The 20,299-nt window shown below is 42.8% G+C and overlaps 1 protein-coding gene across 1 annotated transcript; it reads right to left on the reverse strand.

Moving 5' to 3' along the window:
* On the reverse strand, nucleotides 1-17,816 carry pcsk1 (proprotein convertase subtilisin/kexin type 1). The gene is made up of 14 exons (XM_010880835.5): nucleotides 17,342-17,816; nucleotides 14,061-14,165; nucleotides 13,745-13,870; nucleotides 7,468-7,614; nucleotides 6,870-6,946; nucleotides 4,441-4,529; nucleotides 3,825-3,997; nucleotides 3,181-3,393; nucleotides 2,961-3,061; nucleotides 2,615-2,848; nucleotides 1,113-1,270; nucleotides 894-1,027; nucleotides 590-751; nucleotides 1-437 (listed from the first exon to the last, which is right to left on the reverse strand). Exons 1-14 carry the CDS (start codon nucleotides 17,528-17,530, stop codon nucleotides 9-11), a joined length of 2,337 nt encoding a protein of 778 aa, XP_010879137.4. The 5' UTR covers nucleotides 17,531-17,816; the 3' UTR covers nucleotides 1-8.
* Between the last annotated feature and the right edge of the window lie 2,483 nt (nucleotides 17,817-20,299).

Raw genomic sequence — 20,299 nt, forward strand, 5'->3', positions numbered from 1 at the left:
CGTCCCCCTCACTGCCTGTCGTCAGAAATCATGTCGAAGAGCGCCTGCATCAGCCGGTCGTCTCGGTGTCGGTAGGGTTTGGCATTGTAGAAGCCGTCGCTGTAGTCGCTGTACAGGCTCGTGTCCTGGTCGCCCCGTGGGTGCTGGTTGATCCGATCCAGGGCCTGGTACAGCCTCTGCGGGGTGACACGAGGGCCTGCTCCCATTTGGCTGGAGGGGGCCTTGCCCTGGGGCTGCTCTCCCCGGCTTGAGGAGGCCTTGGCCGGGGACTGGGACAGGGTGGCCGGGGTCTGCCTGTTGAAGGCCGTTTGGAGGAGACGCAGGAGTGCCAGGGATGGGGAGGGCGGTAGGGAGGTGGGGTTTGCCTGCTTCCTGTCTGTTGTGGCAGGGGGAGGGCGTTGGTTCTTCAGGGGTTGTTGGGCATCAGCCTTGAGTTCCTAAAAGAAATGGATGAGGTTAGTTGGCTACATTTTAGCCCTGATACCGATCGACAGATCATGTATACATTTAATGGAGCTTCATAGAATATCAATACACAAAAGTTAGTGTGCTTCTCGTTACAATGAATTTAAATTGAATTAGTGCTCACCTCCATCATGTCGTCCATATGCTCTACACCCCGGCGGTCATTCTGGACGGCGTTATAGGGCACGTACACCCTGGGCTTCTTCATGTGCTCGGGCCTTTCTGATGTGCCGTGGAGAATCAACTTCCAACTTAGGATCTGGCCTTCATTCTCCATCCGCCCCGACTTGGAGAGAAAAAAAGAGAAAAGAAAAAATGTCATGAACAGCTTGTTTGGACAACCTATTGATGCGACGCAATGTTTGCGCAACACAGCATTTTGAGTAGACCAACCGCAGGACCTTTGGACCTTTGGACATGGGACTAACCGTGTCGGTGATCCTCAGGATCCAGGTCCCGGTGGGGTCTTCGCCCCACGTATGAACCGACATGAAGTCCCAGTTCCGGAAGCCGTTGGATGATGTGTCCCTCTCCCTCTCCGCCAGCAGCACCGTGCTGGTGCCTGATAGGAAAACAAACGGATCCATAAAGCCTTGTTTTGGCTCGAGTTTTCAGTGCTGTGTTTCGTGTGCGTGTGCGAGTCTGACCTGACGGGGACGTTAGTGTGATGTGCAGGTCCCCTCTCCGGGTGTACTCGATACTGGCCTCTACTTGGACGTGCTCCAGGGAGACAACGGAGTTGTCCTGGCCGGCACAAGCCTTAGTAGGGATCTCAATGGTTATCTCCCCTGCTGCTTTCAATGCCCTGGGGGACGAAGACAGCACAAAGAAATCTGCACTGTGATTGGTTGCGGCACTGCAGAATATCAAACCAAACCATGTGTGTTCACCTTCTATTGTTCACGCTTCAAACATGCTCTCATTATTAATCTACATAAATCCTTATTTATTACTTCAAATGGTATGTCACTTAGGATGAAACGCTACTTGTGGATAAATGTCAGAATTCTAACATTTCTAATGAGAGCTTTCTGTCTGATTACAAGAACATTAAATGTTGTATTGTCCATATATTTCTGCACACTCTTTTGGATGGCCAGTGATTGCCACAGAATCAGGGTTTATCTTTTTTCCTGGCCAGACCTGTACACCGGACTGTATGAGGCGGGCTGCAGAACAATGAACAAAGATACAATTGAATCTTAAATCCTCCGGATTATCCAGAGATGACGTGATGATGGCCTAGGTAAAGGGGGAACTGGGAGTCAACGCCACTGAATCACTGAATCCCTGCTATTTGGCAAAGGGACGTGATCAAGATCTGAGTTGAGGTTTTTTCCAGTGCTGAGTCAATATTAAAGGATACATGAGGTATTTTAAAATGTACACTTAATTGGTTCCTTAGATGTCTATAAGCAAGGAGATTTCAGAACACAGTTTCCACACACACACACCCACTCACACACACCCACACATCCACACACACGCACACACACAGACACACACACACAAACACACACACACACACAAACACACACACACACACACAAACACACTCAAGCAAATCTAAATAATTTGTCAATCTGCATTTCAAAAACATTCAAAATGTCTTCCACTGATTTTTGTTAGCATAGGCTAGTTTTATCTGTGAACCCTAGCTATGAACTGCAATTCCTTTTCGACCGTAAACTGCTGTTAGAGAAAGATATCTAAGAAATGTAAACTTTAAATACTAAACATGTGCTTTACAATGAGGGTCAGAAGGAGGACGAAGCCTCGACTAGCACTGGTGGCAAAACTAGCTAATGGCCCACACGTCATGATGCAGTTAATCCGTAAGGTAGAAAAAAAAAAAAACATCTGCTTGGATAAATAAATAAATAAATCCCCCTGGAACAGGTTTAGTCTGGAGATAAATGTTGGCTTTGTAACAATAGCTGCTAGCTTTAGCTCTAACCCTAAACTCCTAATGCTTAGAAAACCTGAAGTGATTGGCATAAAGAACATCGCTCCACAGAAAAGAAAAAAAACCCACTTTACCCAACAAAAACACCTCTGACTTTTATTTCTCTGTTCCCGCCAGAATAAGTTAGAACCTAAACAGACAGCATGGAGCGTCGGACATTTCTGGTCTACCACAATGCTGTACCTGGGTTGGAAGGAGTCATCCCGGACAATGCATAGGCTCTTCTGGGGGACATGCTTCCAGGCAGCCGGATCGGCCAGGTCCACCAGGGCCTTGGCGTTGAGCAGACCGAAGCCAAAACGACTGTTGACCATCAGGCCGGCCCCGTTCCTCTTCCACCCGGGGTTGTTGGCCAGCGGGTCAAACTCTGACGTCCACACCACCAAGTGCTGCATGTCCCTCCATGTCAGGTCAGGGCTGGGGGGGGGGGGGGGTGTTTGGTGGAGACAGACGGACAAGGTGTCAGACATGAAGCCCCGCCCGGAAGACCAATTTCCGTGGTAGACATCATTCACCTTAAACTGCTTACTTCTGTTCAAGTGCCAGGGCAAATATCCCAGCAGCCAGTGGGGCGGAGGCAGAGGTTCCTGTGTGTGTCTCAGTGCATTCGTTGTGCAAATCGGCGCTGGTCTTGGGTAGCACAGGGGTGAAACAAAGTTGCCATAGGTAACGGTGAGTACATAACAGAACGACACGCGTGGTCCACCACGCAGGGCGGGGGGTGCGGGTGTCACTACGGCCCAACTCACTATTCTCTGGTCGGTGTAGTCTCCGCTGCTGTACGCAGTGGCCAGAGTGGAGGAGCACTTCTCCGCGTACCAGGGGGACAGGCCCTGCTGGGAGGCACTGCTGATGGAGATGGTGTAGATGCTGTCCGTGTAGCCGTCGCAGTCGCAGTTGTCCCCCTGGCGTCCGCCGTTCCCCGACGCCCACACAAAGATAGAGCCCTTTCCTCCGCGGCCCTGAGGGAAGGAGGCGGGGCACAGAGTCCGTGTGTTCCGTTAGCTTCAGCTCAGGCTGGTCGTGTTTAGACAGGCCAGGTAAGGAGAGTTGACTGTTGTCCACATTGTGTTAATGGGACATTTTGGGGAGTATTTAGAAAAATGGGACGCATGCAAAGATTTCCATTAATAAAAGCTAAAGTGTCCCATTTTGTTAGTGTGTCCCCTATTTTCACAATACTCACTCTAATGTTATGAGTAAAAGTTTAACGGTCATGTTGTAATAACAGTTTCTGCGTCTTACTTAAATTATGATGAAGCGTGAATCTATAGGTTGAAAGGGTAAATTCTACAAAAGAAGAATGAACTTTATGACAGAATGAGAGTATAATGTTTATTAACGCGGTGCCGTGCGTTGAGATGGTAACAACCGAAGGACTGCAGCTTGGTACCTTCTGGATGCCGTACTCAAATGCCTTGGATGCCAGACGCCCAGGGCCCTCCACTGTCTTGCCATCATCGTTGGGTCCCCAGCTGGCGCTGTAGATGTCCACATGGTCCGGGTTGAAGCCAATAGAACTGGCCTCAATGGCGTCTGTCACAATACCGTCCAACATCCGGATCCCTGCAAACATCAACATGATGGAACACATCAGACAAATGTTTGGTTGCCTGATTATTGCCTCTAACACTCAGACATGGCATGTAATGTTATCCATCCCAAATGGTGGAGATGTAATTAAATACATTTTTGCATTTTAATAGTATGTATTAAATGTGACTATTTTCAGTGTGGAAACAGGTGCTGAATTGTTGCTCTGTCAATTGATAAGTGGCATTGTGTAAAGATCCGCTCAACAAAGTAACAAGCCACCAGAACAACTTCCCTTTCAGCTGCTGTCCAGACTCACACATAAACACACATTCACACACACACCCTCTTTCTCTCTTATTCTCTCAATCTAGAGATTGTTCTCACTTTAGATGTGACATCCTGTCCTGCACAGTACACACACACACACACACACACACACTACACAGTGTCCCCAATGTGTCAGCATCTTTTACCTCCAACTTTGGAGTTGTACGCCACCCCAACTCCACATTTATTGTTGTCTGCCTGCATAGCGATCTCCCCAGCACACCTCGTCCCATGTCTGAGAACATACAGAGAAGGAAGACACAGAACCACATTCATGTGACAGCCTTTTACTTTACAAACGGATCAATACTGATCCCTCTAATGACTTGATTATATTCTGTGCATTGAGAATAAACAAGTCTGACCCAAACAACATTGCAAACTGCCCGGTAAACAACAGACGTCATCAAGACATCGGAAGTGACAAGAACCCTCAGATGTTTCTGGGACATCCTCACAACTCATTTTGTTTGCTGGGTGGTTTATGTTAAACCTCTATATTGATTACAGTAAGCTCAAATCTCATCAAAACAAAGCTGATCCACCACAAAAACCTGTGCCAGCAACAGACAATTGGTTTTGGTTTGGTTACACAAGATCCTTCGTCTCATTATGTGCCTGCCATAGAAGACATTGATACGGAGGGGGACTCTTGCCAACTGAAAATGAAAGACCCCTTTTTGTGGCGTGCTCACAGGAGAAAACAGACAGGCGGCTGCCACAGTGAGAATGACGCGGAGCCACGGCCGGAGTCGTTAACCACAAAAGGGTGCAGTCTGATGGCTGGGAGGGGGCGGGCTGAGTGTGTGTGTTTGTGACCCTCCCTGCTGTCATAGTGTGAGTCATAATTTACAGGTATTGTCTATGAGACAAAGACTGTGGGTGAGAGAGAGAGAGAGAGAATGGAGAACATTGAACCTACAGGGTTTTAGCGAGCGGTTTTCTGTGGGTGGGTGTTTTTTTCTTTTTTGTATTTTAACAGATGATCCCATTTTCTCTTTCTTCTTCTACTCCAAACCAATTGATGATGATGTGGAGTTGTCAGATCTCAGTTGAAATGGTTAGGATCTACCACAGAAATACAGTATTATAACTACTATCTGTGATACTATAAGGCTTCAGAATGTTTCTGGGAACTATTAACCGACCAAGCAATCATCTACCGTACAACATCTTACATCTACATCTTATGATCATGAAGAAGAATCAGTTAATACACAGTATTTTCTTGGGTGAATGCCAATAATGGCCAATAAATCATATATTACTGGGGAAATGTGTTGATTGTCAGACTTTTCTAATTGACAACATTTTTCTAATTTGTAACATACATCAAAAATTATCAAGATATATCATTATTCTACGCCCAGTTGGGATGTCTCTGTGTGTCTGTTAGACCAGACAATGTCACCTGACTGTATTCCTGTGGGACTAGCTGGCTTTCCTCTTCCTGTCCGGTTTATGTCATGGACATAGAAGATGCCCTTACTAGAGAGTATATTGTGTATGTGTTTTCTGATGGCCAACAGACTGAAAGGCTACACCAAATTAATTAACGAGTAACATATTTATGTCGATGTTACTACTGGATGCCATGACTGTTTGGATCGGCTACTATGACAGCTAATCCACGTGAGTGAAAACAAGGGATGTGCACTGCACCATTTTTAATTATCCGAATAGTATGTGCTGTTATTCGAATAGTATTCGGTTAACCGAAATACCACGTGCACGCTACTACATAATGCGCGAAGGACAGAGTTGTTCTCATGTACGTCGGCTCAATGACCGTACGTGGGACAAAAAAGCAACTGCGTGTATGGAGGAATCCTTATGGTTGACACGCAAAACTACACAACTAGAAGACAATATTAATCAACACACAACATTGAGATAATTGGATGGAAGAGAAGCTAGTTGACTAAGCTAGCCAGCTATATGCTATTTGCTTTATCACGTTTTCTGCACAATCGATAGCCTTTCGATTCCACAGCGGAAGTTTACGTAGCGTTTTGTGCCCAAATATTTTTCCCGGAGGAAATTAAAAAACATTAATTCAGTAAATATATTCCATCTTCCTTTGAATAATTTGACTTTCATCCACTTGCTAACAGCAGGCTTAGAAGTATATATTGCGTCATTCTAACTGACTGGGCCCGACCACACCACTACCGCTTTGATTGAGAAACGTAAAAAACAAACACGTGTGAAGGAGCGCATGTTATAAAAACGATTTAAAATGTTCTACTTTTTTTCAATGTCATGGTATTTCGTCATATATTAAAAAAAATATTGGAATTTTTTTATTATTTAGAAAAATAACATTAAAGTATATTTATTTCCACCAAAAAAATACATATAATAAAAAAAAATTGGGGTTTATTTAATACACACACAAGTATTTGAATACCAAAATAAATTCGGGTATTCGAATATTCGACTATCCGTGCCCATCCCTAGTGTAAACCTGTGCCTGGAAATAATGAATGTACAAATTATGATTTGAAAAAAGAGAAACCTCCTTCATACAGCTCCCATTTGTAACCAAAAGGCGTTGTTGTTGGTTGCCCCTTACTTGTTCTCATTGGTGGAGTCGTATCTTGGGAAGGGGTCAGGGTCATTGTCATTGAAGTCATAGCTGGCTGCTGCGTCCTGGATAAGGAGGAGACAGTAAAAATCACCACAGGATTTAGAACCCAAATCCAGCAACTCACTTAGGAGGTTACTGGGCTGAGCGCCAACGTTCTGGCACTGAGGGGGACTGTAAACTATGGATGTATGGATGGTTGAACACAAGGGAGGAGGACCAGGGAGGAAATGATTTAGAGCTGAAACAAAGACATTTCTTTAAAGAGAGGGGAATGTGTGACAGTTGTCTAAACGGTTTATTACTTCAAGAAAGTACATGCCAATATAACCTGTAGTTAAGATGAGTGTGGGAAGACATTTTATCAACCATTTTTGAATGGATCCAATTAAAATGTTTTACACCAGATTCAGAATAGTTGAATCCTGCCCAGTTTGGGTGAATAAGAAAACAAATACACACCTACAACTGTCGTCACAACCAATCATAATATCTTAATTCTGCTTCATGAATGGCTATGTCACCAACGTTGCCATGGAAATGCTCTCCCTTAGTGATGTCTGTTGCCATGGAAACGTTGTCTTACGTAGTTGGGGTAGATGTCGGTGTGGTTCCACTCCAGACCATCGTCCAGAACGGTGATGACCACTCCTTTTCCTGTGATCCCTTTCTTCCACACAGGAATCACGTGGAGGTCCAGCTTGGGCAGGGAGGAGGATGTTCGAGTGTCTTGCTGGAATTCACAGACACAGGGGAAGAAGCGAGATATATCAAGAGAGTGAGAGATAGAGGATTAGGGAGAGAGATGGATAGAAAGATGAAAGTAGTTTTGGTTACATGGAATGTTATTATGTAGACTACAGCTAGAGGTCCTAATTGAAACAAACATTAAATGGTCCCCCTATCTCCACCTATCCCTTCTCAGAAAATGAGAGATAAGTTTGAGGAAATGTTTTTTACATTACGTATAAAAGACTATGGAGACAAGGCCAGACGGTCCATCATTTCAAAATGCAAGTCTAACTGTGTTTTAAAGATACAGTTCAGTGGTTTTTATATTTCTGAATTTGACAAATATTGTGGTAAAATATGCTTCTATTTTGAGTGTTGATAGGGTAAAGAAGTTAACCTAACCTCACTAGTTAATTTGATGTTAAATTCATAATGAGTATATTGAAATTAATGAGTATATTAATGAATTTATTCTTCAACAAAATGTATGTAAAAAAAACATTTATACAAACAGTAACAAAACAGATCACAATCATTGACATAATATTTAAGACAATATCTAATTACAATATTGGTCCTACATAGAGGACTTAGCTCTCATATGCCACAACAATGGGAAAGAACAGAAATACATTCCTCATCTGCCATTTACAATCATGAGCACATTTGTGTTGCCTTTAAGATGCACTCCAGCATTGTGATATCATTTCAGACAGTAGTTGGGGACATGGTGCTCATGAGCCAAAATGTAATCCAACTGTGCACAACATCACCCATTTTCTATGATATGTTCCAATCTGCATTTTTTCCCAGCAATTCATATGCCGTATGATTCCAGTAATCATATTATAATATCATACAGTCTTCCCATTATCATATGATTTTATTGTACTAGAGTGAGGTACTTAAATCCCATCTATGGCTATCAAATGTCATGGGCCAGCATCCAAAACAATGGAGAAAGGTCAACCTAAGATGGCCTCCCCCTTGCTATATCTTCATGTTCGCTAATGGAAACTGTCCAGCGTCGACCTTTTGCAATTCATTATCAGCTTCTTGCTTTCTTTGTCCTATGCAGCCACTCTCTTGACCACTTGCCGTGGAGAGCGTGCAGGCTAGCACTTCCACCCGACAGAAATGATCAGACTGAAGCGGTCCCCTGAAGACTGTGCTACGGGGGCGAGGCGCAACGAGGCGGCAACAGGTCGTGATAAGGTGCCACTGTCCAAGGCCAGAACTCTATCAGCTCCACCAGTCCCGTGGATATGTGTGGGGCGCACAGGTAGCGCTAATCAGCTAATCAGTAGGGTGTGAGCGTGGCTGTACAGCGATAGCGGCAGTCGGTAATTCCGGGTAGGAGACAGGACTAAAAATAAGACCAGGACTGGGTGCTGCCCTGCTCGTTCCCGCATTATGCCCAGGCACTGCGCAACGCCAGCCAGAGCAATGAGTCATAGCTGGGATCGCTCTTTTTTTCCATTCTCCGTTTTTTTTCCCAGCCTCTTACCGCGTGTTCCCTCGGTCACCTCGCTATCCACACCCCACATTCCTCCTCTTTCTCTCTCCACCCTTTTCTCTCCTCTCTTGCTCCATCCCGTCTCTTTCTTTCTCTCTCTCTTTTTGTTGCTCTCTCTCGCTTGCCCCCCCCCCCCCCCCTTTGGTATTTCTGTGTTTTTTCCCATATTCCTTCTTGCTTTTCCTTAGTCAGTCGTCGTCGTCCCCCCACTGGAGAAAGTGAAGAGAAGGTTAAGAAAGTGAGAGACTGGAGACTAACTGAGATGATCTCGAAAACCCTGTTCTACATCCATACAGCACAGTCAAATATATGACATATCCCCAAAGATATTCTGGTAAATGTTGAACAAAACATCAAAGATCTTATAGATTATTCTGGAATCAGGCCGAGCAGCCCGGCTGGACTTCTGTAGCTCCTCCTGTCTTGGTACCTGATTGTATGACTCATCATATGTCTGCCTTTTCTTTTTGCTATCCATCAGCATCTAGATCTCTCTTTTCACATCAGGTCCTTCCTCCATCTCTCTGTCCACATCAGGTCCTTCCTCCATCTCTCTGTCCACATCAGGTCCTTCCTCCATCTCTCTGTCCACATCAGGTCCTTCCTCCATCTCTCTGTCCACATCAGGTCCTTCCTCCATCTCTCTGTCCACATCAGGTCCTTCCTCCATCTCTCTGTCCACATCAGGTCCTTCCTCCATCTATCTGTTCACATCAGGTCCTTCCTCCATTTCTCTGTCCACATCAGGTCCTTCCTCCATCTATCTGTTCACATCAGGTCCTTCCTCCATTTCTCTGTTCACATCAGGTCCTTCCTCAATCTCTCCGTCCACATCAGGTCCTTCCTCCATTTCTCTGTTCACATCAGGTCCTTCCTCAATCTCTCCGTCCACATCAGGTCCTTCCTCCATCTCTCCGTCCACATCAGGTCCTTCCTCCATCTCTCTGTTCACATCAGGTCCTTCCTCCATCTCTCTGTTCACATCAGGTCCTTCCTCCATCTCTCTGTTCACATCAGGTCCTTCCTCCATCTGTCAACGAACTCAGTACTCTGTTCTTTCCCCTCACTAGCATTCTGTCACCTTTCCACCGCTGTATCATTCCTGATATCTCTTACAGTTATCTATCTGGCTTTAGTCATTCTGTTACAATTGTCCTCCCACACAACCCTACTTCAATGGCTATTACTACAGCTATCTTTGCATATTTGTATTTTTCTGTATTTTCTTTCTCTATACATTTCCACGCACAGTCAATATTTTTGTTAGTCTGTAGTTCAAACTAGAAACTGTGTCTGTAGTTCAAACTATAATCAACATACATATAATTTGTTTGTTGGTCTAGTATAGTCTGCAAGATGAATTCTTAAATATTTAGCTGGCAGAGCAGCAAAATACAGGAAATGAAAACAAAGCTCTGTGACTGGTCCCATCATGTTTTGTATCATTGCTTACACCAATCAGAGTGAATAGGCAGGTGTAGCTGGTATCAGTTGTAAGCTCTCAGTGACAAATGCTTGAAATAAGGACTGGGATGTAAAATATGTAATGTCCAACATTAATTGTGTTTGAGTGCTTTTAAAGACAATAAAAGAGTTTGGTTGGCTTGATAAAATTGTTAACATTGCTAAAGTTAGCTAGCAAACTTAACATTGACAATGGTCAGTCTAGATCCATTACCCATTTTGATAAAACTTGTCACTGTGTAAAAAAGGTTTGTTGTTATCTTCTTGTTTAAAATGTAAATAGTCAATTGTGCAATGTAACAACTTGGAAACCAGGGTAAAAACAGAGTTTCCCACTTGTAATTCTGATTCAGAGAGTCATTAATATATTTCACACTGGGAACTTGGAGCTTCTAGTAACTCTGATAGCACCGGAACGCTGAAACACAGTAAGCATTCACTTGATGACCAATTACATTAGGATCACAGCCAGGTGAGTACAAAGAACCCATCTCCATTTATTTTCTTTTTTCCTGGAGTAAATGACTCAGTTCATTTATTTCAGGGAAAATGGAAAGAGCATGGAAAACACACACACTGCTGCACACACACACACACACTGCGGCACACAAACACACACACACACACACACATCACATCTTTATTAGATATCTGGTGTTGATTTAAACAGCACCGCTGCCATAGAAAAGTAATAATGAAATTGCGCCATGCATACATATCAACAACAGAAAAACACTATCAAAACACAACTGGTGTAAGTAATCCATCAATCGCTAATGACTTGGATTAAAAATCCAATCTACGGTGGGTCGGCCTAATCCTAAACACGGGACAGAAAACGATGAATCTGTTTCTGGTAGCTAATACGCAGACGCAAGTCTGTCATCCTATGGGATTCAATAGACTGAAAGAACCATTATGTTTGGTTAAATTGGGTTCCACTCCGTTCCAATGGATCCCGTGTGGTCAGGGTTGAGTTTCCATATAATGTCCTACTAGGCCAGCATGTTCAATTAAACAAATGGGTCTTTTGGCTGGGATTTTGGGTGATTAATGAAGAATTTAGTTATCGCTGAGTTAAAACCTATTAACTAATATCTGACGTGTCTCACATCACATATTCACATGCCCACCAGTACACATACAGTTAGGTCAGAAATAATTGGACACTGACACAAGTTTTGTGATTTTGTCTGTTTACCAATATATATTCAAGTTACAGTTAAATAATAAATATTGGCTTAAAGTGCAGTCTCTCAGCTTTAATTTGAGGGTATTCACATCCAAATTAGAGGAAGGGTTTAGAAATTACAGCTCTTTAATATGTAGCCCCTCTTTTTCAAGGGATCAAAAGTAATTGGACATTTGACACAAAAGTTGTTTCACAGGCGTGGACTATTCCTTAGTTATTTCTTCATCAATTAAGCAGGTAAAAAGTCTGGAGTTGATTCCAGGCGTGGCATTCAGATTTGGAAGCTGTTGCTGTGCAACCACAACATGCGGTCAAAGAAGCCCTCAATGAAAGTGAAACAAGCCATCCTTAGGCTGCAAAAAAAGCATCCATCAGAGATAGCAAGCACATTAGGAGTGGCCAAATCAATATTTTGGTACATTGTGAGAAAAACAGAACACACTGGCGAGCTCTGCAACACAAAAAGGCCTGGACGTTCACGGAAGACAACAGTGGTGGATGATCGTAGGATCCTTTCCATGGTGAAGAAAAACCCTTCACAACATCCAGCCAAGTGAAGAACACTCTTCAGGAGGTAGGCATATCATTATCCCAGTCTACGATAAAGAGAAGACTTCACGAGTGCAAATACAGAGGGTTCACCACAAGGTGCAAACCATTCATAAGCATCAAGAAAAGAAAGGCCATATTAGACTTTGCCAAAAAACATTTAAAAAAGCCAGCCCAGTTCTGGAACAGCGTTCTTTGCACAGATGAACTGAGATCAACCTGTACCAGAATGATGGGAAGAAAAAAGTATGGAGAAGGCATGGAATGGCTCATGATCCAAAGAATTCCACATCATCTGTAAAATATAGTGAAGGCAGTGTGATGGAATGGGCATGCATGGCTTCCAATTGCACTGGGTCACTAGTGTTTATTGATGATGTGACAGAAGACAGAAGCAGACGCTTGAATTCTGAATTGTATAGGGATATATTGTCTGCTCAGATTCAACTAAATTCAGCGAAGTTGATTGGGCGGTGTTCCACTTTACAGATGGACAATGACCCAAAACATACTGCCAAAGCAACCCTGGAGTTTTTTAAGGCAAAGAAGTGGAATATTCTGCAATGGCCGAGTCAATCATTTGATCTTAACCGGACCAAGCATGCATTTCACTTGTTGAAGACAAAACCTAAGGCAAAAAGACCTACGAACCAACAAAAACTAAAGACAGTTGCAGTAAAGGCCTGGCAAAGCATCACAAAGGAGTTTGGTAATGTCCATGTGTTCCAGACTTCAAGCAGTCATTGCCTGCAAAGGATTCTCAACAAAGTATTAAAAATGAACATTTGATTTATGATTTATTTGCCCAATACATTTGAGCCCCTGAAATAAGGGTACAGTGTATGAAAATGGTTGCAATTCGTAAACGTTTCATACAATATTTTTGTTAAACCACTTGATTTAAAGCTGAAAGTTTGCACTTCAATTGCATCTCATTTTTTTCATTTTAAATCAATTCTAGTGGCATACAGAGCCCAAATTATGAAAATTGTGTCAGTGTCCAAATATTTAAATGCGATATCAACAATCCCAACACAACTCTCAAATGCTAATGCATAACTTCCAGTGAACCATTTTTTTCTATGTGAAGACAAAGCCACCACTCATTATGGGAGCTGCCTGTTTATTACTCTTAAGTATTGGCAAGGAAACAAAAACAGGTTTGAGATCTGGTTGGGACTCTGTGTTTGAGAATCTGGCCAACCAGAATTCAACAGCGGGATCAAAACAGACATCACTGCTGGTTGGGTCAGAAAACCCATTTTACATCAATGTTTATTCCAAGATTAGATTTCAGCACTGGCTATAGTAATGGCCCAAATAATCACCAAAATAATAATGACCCTTCAAATCAAAATATCCCTGACTGCATTGTAAACATATGGGAAAAGCTGTCTCTTTGTGACTCACCAGGTACCATTGCTGGTTCCACATTGGGTCATCAAACAGCTTGTCCGCGGGACAATCACGGCATGACCGCGGCAGAGCGGAGCGCTTACTGCGCCGCTTCTCATATTGCTGCTCTGCCCACGACACCTTAACATCCAAGGAGAGGCAAACATATTAGACATCAGCCATACCTATACTTTTTGGGCATCTTAGCTTTAGTTAATGTACAAGCCCACTTGATTTTGACTAAACATTCTTTTAAATGTACCTCCCTGGTCACAAACAGTGCAATTTCATATACAGCCGTAGAAGGCGTTACAGACACGGGACTGCTCACCCGATCATCCTCTGACAGGCGTTTGGTGATGTGATCGGCGCTGCGTTTCGTCCTGCTAGGATGAATTTGGTGCTTGAACAGGTAATGGTTTTCTAGCGCCCCAATCTGCAGACAAGTGTGTTGGGGTTATTAAATATTCTGAATCAGTGATGTGACACCATTAGCCTCTCCCTGTCAATTCCAAAACATAGGACCACACGTAATTAAAATTGCAATCATTATTAAATTTCGTTTTCATCGAGAAGCGTAGGTCATATTACGCCAGGAAGCACAGGTCCCTTTGAATGTCTCGAACGGCTTGTTGAATCAGGGCCTTAAGCGCCTCGCTTGGTTGAGGGGTTACAGCTGATGACCTGGCAAACGTCTGTCGGAGTCAGCGTTGGTTGGAACTTGGCCCACTGCCATTTGACTGACTCACTCATCTTCCCCGACAGTCACCACCAGGGGCGCCGCCAGGAATTTTGGGCCCCATGACAAAAAATCTAATTGGGCCCCCTCTGCGCAGCTGTTACCTATTTCTTGGGGCCCCTGTCAGTCATGGGCCCTTGGAATTGTCCTAACTTCCCCCCCCCTACACGGCGCCCCTGGTCACCACCTCTCTTTAATACATTGAAAACATAGGAGCCCCTGTTTCTAAAAAACTTTGGGACGCTGTATAAAATGTAAAGATACACAGAATGAAATGGTGTGCAAATCAGTTGAACCATACATTCAACAGAAAATAGTGCAAAGACAACATATCACATCTTGAAGCTGAGGAATGTTATTGTTTCTTGGAAAATACATGCTCACTTTGAATTTGATGCCGGCAGCACGTTTCAAAAAAGCTGGGACAGAAGCACCAATGGACTGGAAACCTTTTGTAATGCTAAAAAAAATAAACCTGATGGAGTATCACACAACTAATTAGGTCAATTGGCAACAGGTCAGTAACATGATTGGGTATTAAAAGATCATTCCAGAGAGGATGGGCCTGTCAGAAGTGAGGGTGGAAAGGGGTTCAGCAGTCTGTTAAAGACTGCGCGGGCAAATAGTGCCACCATTCAAGAATAACGTATCACAAGGTAAAATTGCAATTAAAAGATTCAGATAATCTGGAGTAATCTCTGGACACAAAGGACAAGGGTGAAAAACAATATTGGGTGGCTGTGATCTTCCGGCCCTCAGGTGGCAATGCATTAAAAACAAACACAATTCTGTAGTGGACATCACTGCATGGGCTCAGTAACACTTCCGAAAACCCCTGTCTGTGAACAGAGTACGACACAGCATCCACAAATGCAAGTTAAAACTCTACCATGTACAGAAGAAACCACATATAAATAAGATCCAAAAAACGCCAGTGCTTTCTCTGGGCCCAAGCTCATTTCAGATGGACTGAGGCGAAGTAGAAAACTGTCCTGTGGTCTGACAAATCAAAATGTAAGATTATTTTTGGGAGTCATGGACGCCGTGTCCTCCGGGCTAAAGAGGAGAGGGACCATCTGGCTTGTTATCATCACACAGTGCAGAAGCCAGCATCTGTGATGTATGGTGGTGCATTAGCACACATGGCATGTGAGACTCGCACTTCTGTGGAGGCTCCATAAATGCTGAACAATATATACAGGTTTTGGGGCAACATATGCTGCCACCCAGACAATGTCTTTCAGGGAAGGCCTTGCTTATTTCAGCAGGACAATGCCAAACCCCATTCTGCACGTATCACAACAGCATGGCTCTGCAGTAAAAGAGTCTGGTTGCTAAACTGGCCTGTCTGCAGTCCTGATCCGTCACCCTCTGAAAACATTTGGTGCATTACGAAATGACAAATACAGCAAAGTAGACCAACTGTTGAGCAGGCAAGAATGGGACAAAATACCAGTTTCAAAATTTCAGCAATTGGTCTCATTGTTAAATGAAGACGTAATGCAACACAATGGTCAGCAGACCTGTCCCAACTTCTTTGAAACGTGTTGCTTGCATCAAATTCAAAATGGACATGTAATTCTCCAAAAACAATAACATTCCTCAGTTTCAACATTTGATATGTTGTCTTTGTACTATTTTCAATAAAAATATATGGATACATTTGCACATCATTGCATTCTGCTTTTATTTGTATTAAATGCAACATCACAACATTTTGAAAAAGAAGTTGTAGATGTTTTTAAACGTTCTTGATAATTTATAAAATAACAATGTTTAGAAAGATCAATAGCAAGATGTTAATAGATATTTCAGCATTATTTGTAATTGATTCATCATTTAGAAAATGTTCACAATAGTCTGAGAAACACCTGTGGATTTAACGGTAGAGGAGCTATCTACCCTTCAGTTTTTTTATATATACAACTAAAAGGTAGCTACCTCTTCTACATCAATAGCAAGATTTGCATAGCTGAATCCACTAGCTAAATCCACAGGTGTTCCTGAGACTATTACTATTTATAATAATAATTTAGGAACTATGTTTTATTCTGGACCCCTTTCTAAGCCAGCTCAATTAATATGGCATCATGCCCATTGCACTGACTGAAAAGAAACAGGTTAATCATTGAACAGTGAAGTCAGATCGCCTGGTTCCACTGAATAGACTGGGGAGAGCTGATCTGGGTCTATTATGTTTGTTTTACACAAGGTAGAAAGATAATTACAGCATTGGATATACACATTTACAGAAGGAGGCTATTGGGTACACAGTACACAATTAATCATTGAATAGTGACTATAACAGGAACTTGTTTTTAAAAGGATCACATCTCCAAAAATGTATTGGATACATGTATTGCGCCCGAATGCACTGACAGACTAAATGTTCTTGTTTGATGACATCCATGAATTCATTGTAAGTAATCGTGATGGTATATAGAATGATGGAGGAAAAAATCAATAATGAATTTTTATCGTAGATTCATATAGAATATCCCTGCTCACTCTGACCAGACCTAGGAGGATGCTCGACAAGGTGCACCAATCACTGCAGTTGCCGTGTTTTTAAATCTAAAGCAGAAGTTCAGTGAGGAATAGGATGCGGTCCGCGTGTACACTCCATATCTGCCGCTGAGCCACCCTGCATCTCAGCTCCCAACAGCTCTAGTATGTAGTCTACAAACGATTCCATATTTTAAAACAAGGCTGAATACTGATACCAAGACGTGAACAACCCAAAATTGAGTAATATAATACTAATTAATTGTAGGCTATACATTGTATTAATGTAAAGACTAAAGTGCAGTTCGAAGACCACTAGTGGGTGGTGAAAGTGTTCTCGGGGCGTTGGTGCGGATCGCCAAACATACCTGACCGATTAGTCGGTAGTCCAATTCTTTGGCAATGGACCTGGCGGCGTCCGGTCCTCCTGGAATCTCCACCGCCCATTCGTTGAGGTACTGTCGGTCCCCGAATGAAGCATTCACGGAACGAGAGATGAAGCATAAAATCGCAAGAGTACAGCACATCACCGCTGTTGGGCGACATCTCATTTCCATTTCAGAGAAAATACGACTAGATTAAAAATATATTGATGATGGTCGTGGAAAGCATAGGATGCAAAAGAAAAAGAAAAATGCAGCTAATAGTAAATACTTCCGTTTCGGTTGGTTCCCCTTTCGTCTGTTTTCCTTCTAAGTGCAGGATGGGAAAGAGAGGACCTGTCACGGCGCGATTGCCTGATTAAATCATCAATGAAAGCAAGCAGAGAGTAAACCTGGGAAGGGGGTGCTAGAATGTTTACTCCTCAAATTACGAAGGGGCTCTGACGTCAGCCATTCTATAACCTGGGGTACCGTCTTCGCTGGAGTCGGGAGAGAAGCGATGAGATAGAGCGTCAGAAGGGAGGGGGGAATTAAATCTAAATATATCCCTATTTTTATTCAAGCTGGCGGGAGTATGAGAAAGGAGTAACCTAGAATACGAGGCTACTTTAATACAAGGTATATACATCAAACATGCATGTGACGAGGACATGCATCTTAGCAATAGGGACCTCACTGAATTTGATACAGTAGGCCTATGATACTTTTCCCCTCTTAGCAATAAAACTATTTTTATAAGAGACCACCACCCTGTAACCCCCGAACGTTTATGTGTGTATGATTTAACTCGTTTGTTAGGCCCGACTTGTTACCTCAAATAAAACGCTGTCTGAGATCACACCGTTTGAACGGGGATTGACTACTCGTCTTTGAGATGTGTAAAACAACAGCACGACGACAGTACATTTCGGCATCTGTAACGTGCACCCCCAAAAGAGAGCTCACTCCTACATAGAGACTGTGGTGGTGATGCTTCCGATCAGCCTACGTCACCGTTTCAGCAACACCGCGCTCGACAGCTTGTACGACCGGACAAGGTGAAAGCATCGTTCCATATTGGAAAATTATCCTATTGAAAAAAACTGTCGCATTGAATTGTATATTTTATAATAAAACATATTATATAATATTTTATAATACGAAGTGTATTATAGCCAAGGCTTGATAAGAATAGGCCAGGTCGAAGTAGGTTGTAGCTGGTTGTAGCTTACACTACTCTGTTTTTAATATTTATGGTCTGATATAAGAATGTCTGCCAATGTAAAACACTTACAAATGAGTTTATGATTAGTTTTATTAAATGATGAGCACTGACAATAATACGTAAGAGCATTTGTGGCTGTAGCTAAAGCAGCTTTTTTCGAGGATACTGAAGTCATTAGCTTTTTCTAAGAGCCACTGGAGTTAAGAGCTTAAAGCAACTCATGAAAAGGCATAGCCTAAGCCACCTACATTAATGTCACATTGCAGTATCCATACAAAATGGTTAACTCAAATCCCACCCACTTAAAAAAATATATTATGCAAATGAAATGCTAATTATATGCCCTGTCATCAAAACAACAAATGTATTGCATGCTTTGATGACAATAATGAGTCCTTTTTTGATATAGTATTCAGGGCCGACTCTCAGTTTTTGTGGACCCCATGATATTTCGATGAGCCCCCTCATCTTACAGGTTAAATATGTGAGTGGTCCCCCTCCTGAAGGGAGATAATGCTTGCACTACCATGTTGAGGGCCCCTCACCAAAATCAATTAAAATAGCGAATAATAATCCATGCTTGTTTCCCTTACTGAGCCCAGTCTCTCAACATGGTTCCCCTCACCGCAGGCTGTTGTACTGTGTAGGAGCTCAAGTGGCTACATCTATTGCTCTCTGTTCTGTCTATTCTGATTGGAGTGATGTCGGCAGCCCAGGTGTGTGTGCTGAACAAATACCCATTGACGGTAATCATTCTTTACACACGCATGTGGCTCTATTAATAATTGTACACATGCAGATCTTTCGTGATCACAGGCGGAAATCCCGGGGAGGGGGGGGGGGGGGTGATGCGACTCCACCATCCGGGGGAAAACTATGATTTGTCCCCCCCAATGTATGACTGTAAAACGTAACTATGTCATTTCAATTATATTAATAATACCCAGTGAAAGCAATTGTGCTGGTTATAGACATTTAATAATGCATTTGTAAATTTCAAATGATTGCAACCCCCACTCTATTCCTCACAATGGTTCGATCCACTGCCCCCCCCCCCAGCAGTGGCACATGGTGCAGGTACAGTGCATGGGTGGGAATCTGACAGTCTGTCGTTGGTGGCTGATTTTCTGTAAGTAGTTCAAACAAAGGATATGTTAGACATTTCTTTAATTTTATCGCTCAATACAAAATAAAATACATTTATAGCCGTCCCCAACCTTAATTTTCGCTGCATTGAATTACAGGTCACATTTTGTTAGCTAGCGGTTACAGTGACATCAACCAGTGTTCGCAAATTGCAGCAGTTTGAATTCAAGTCCATGAGAGAAGCTTGCAATGCAATGGTGACAGTGTTCGTGTCTACCGTCTGAAAGACACTCAATGCACATAGCTAATGTAAGGTTAATCCAGTAACTCTACAACCTATGAAATAAAAGTGGTGATTTTGCATCACTGAAAATTCACTTTGATGTATCATAAAAAATAGACAGCCTCCATTTTCGAACTTTGATGAGGGAATCAAAATGATAACCCATTTGAAAGTGTACTGAACAATTTTGTTTGAAGTGAATAACCTTTTACCACAACATCTCAGATACTATAGATATTTTGAAATCAATAATTTTGCTAGATGTACACAGTAGTCTGAATTACTGAGGCAGTATGTGGAGACTTGCTTTTCAGGAGCAGCGAGGCCTTTTTTAGTCTTCTCACCTGGCTGTGAGCAAACAGGATAGGAG

This window comes from Esox lucius, chromosome 17 (assembly GCF_011004845.1).
Source record: "Esox lucius isolate fEsoLuc1 chromosome 17, fEsoLuc1.pri, whole genome shotgun sequence".
NCBI lineage: Eukaryota > Metazoa > Chordata > Actinopteri > Esociformes > Esocidae > Esox > Esox lucius.

Bases quoted from the DNA above. Each gene is read 5' to 3' on its own strand.
- pcsk1 (XM_010880835.5), bottom strand. From the start codon at position 17,530: ATGGAAATGAGATGTCGCCCAACAGCGGTGATGTGCTGTACTCTTGCG. The intron at 752-893 runs GTTAGTCCCATG...TTTCTCTCCAAG, and splicing joins TCCTGAGGATCACCGACACG to TCGGGGCGGATGGAGAATGA. The intron at 438-589 runs GTGAGCACTAAT...CATTTCTTTTAG, and splicing joins ATATGGACGACATGATGGAG to GAACTCAAGGCTGATGCCCA.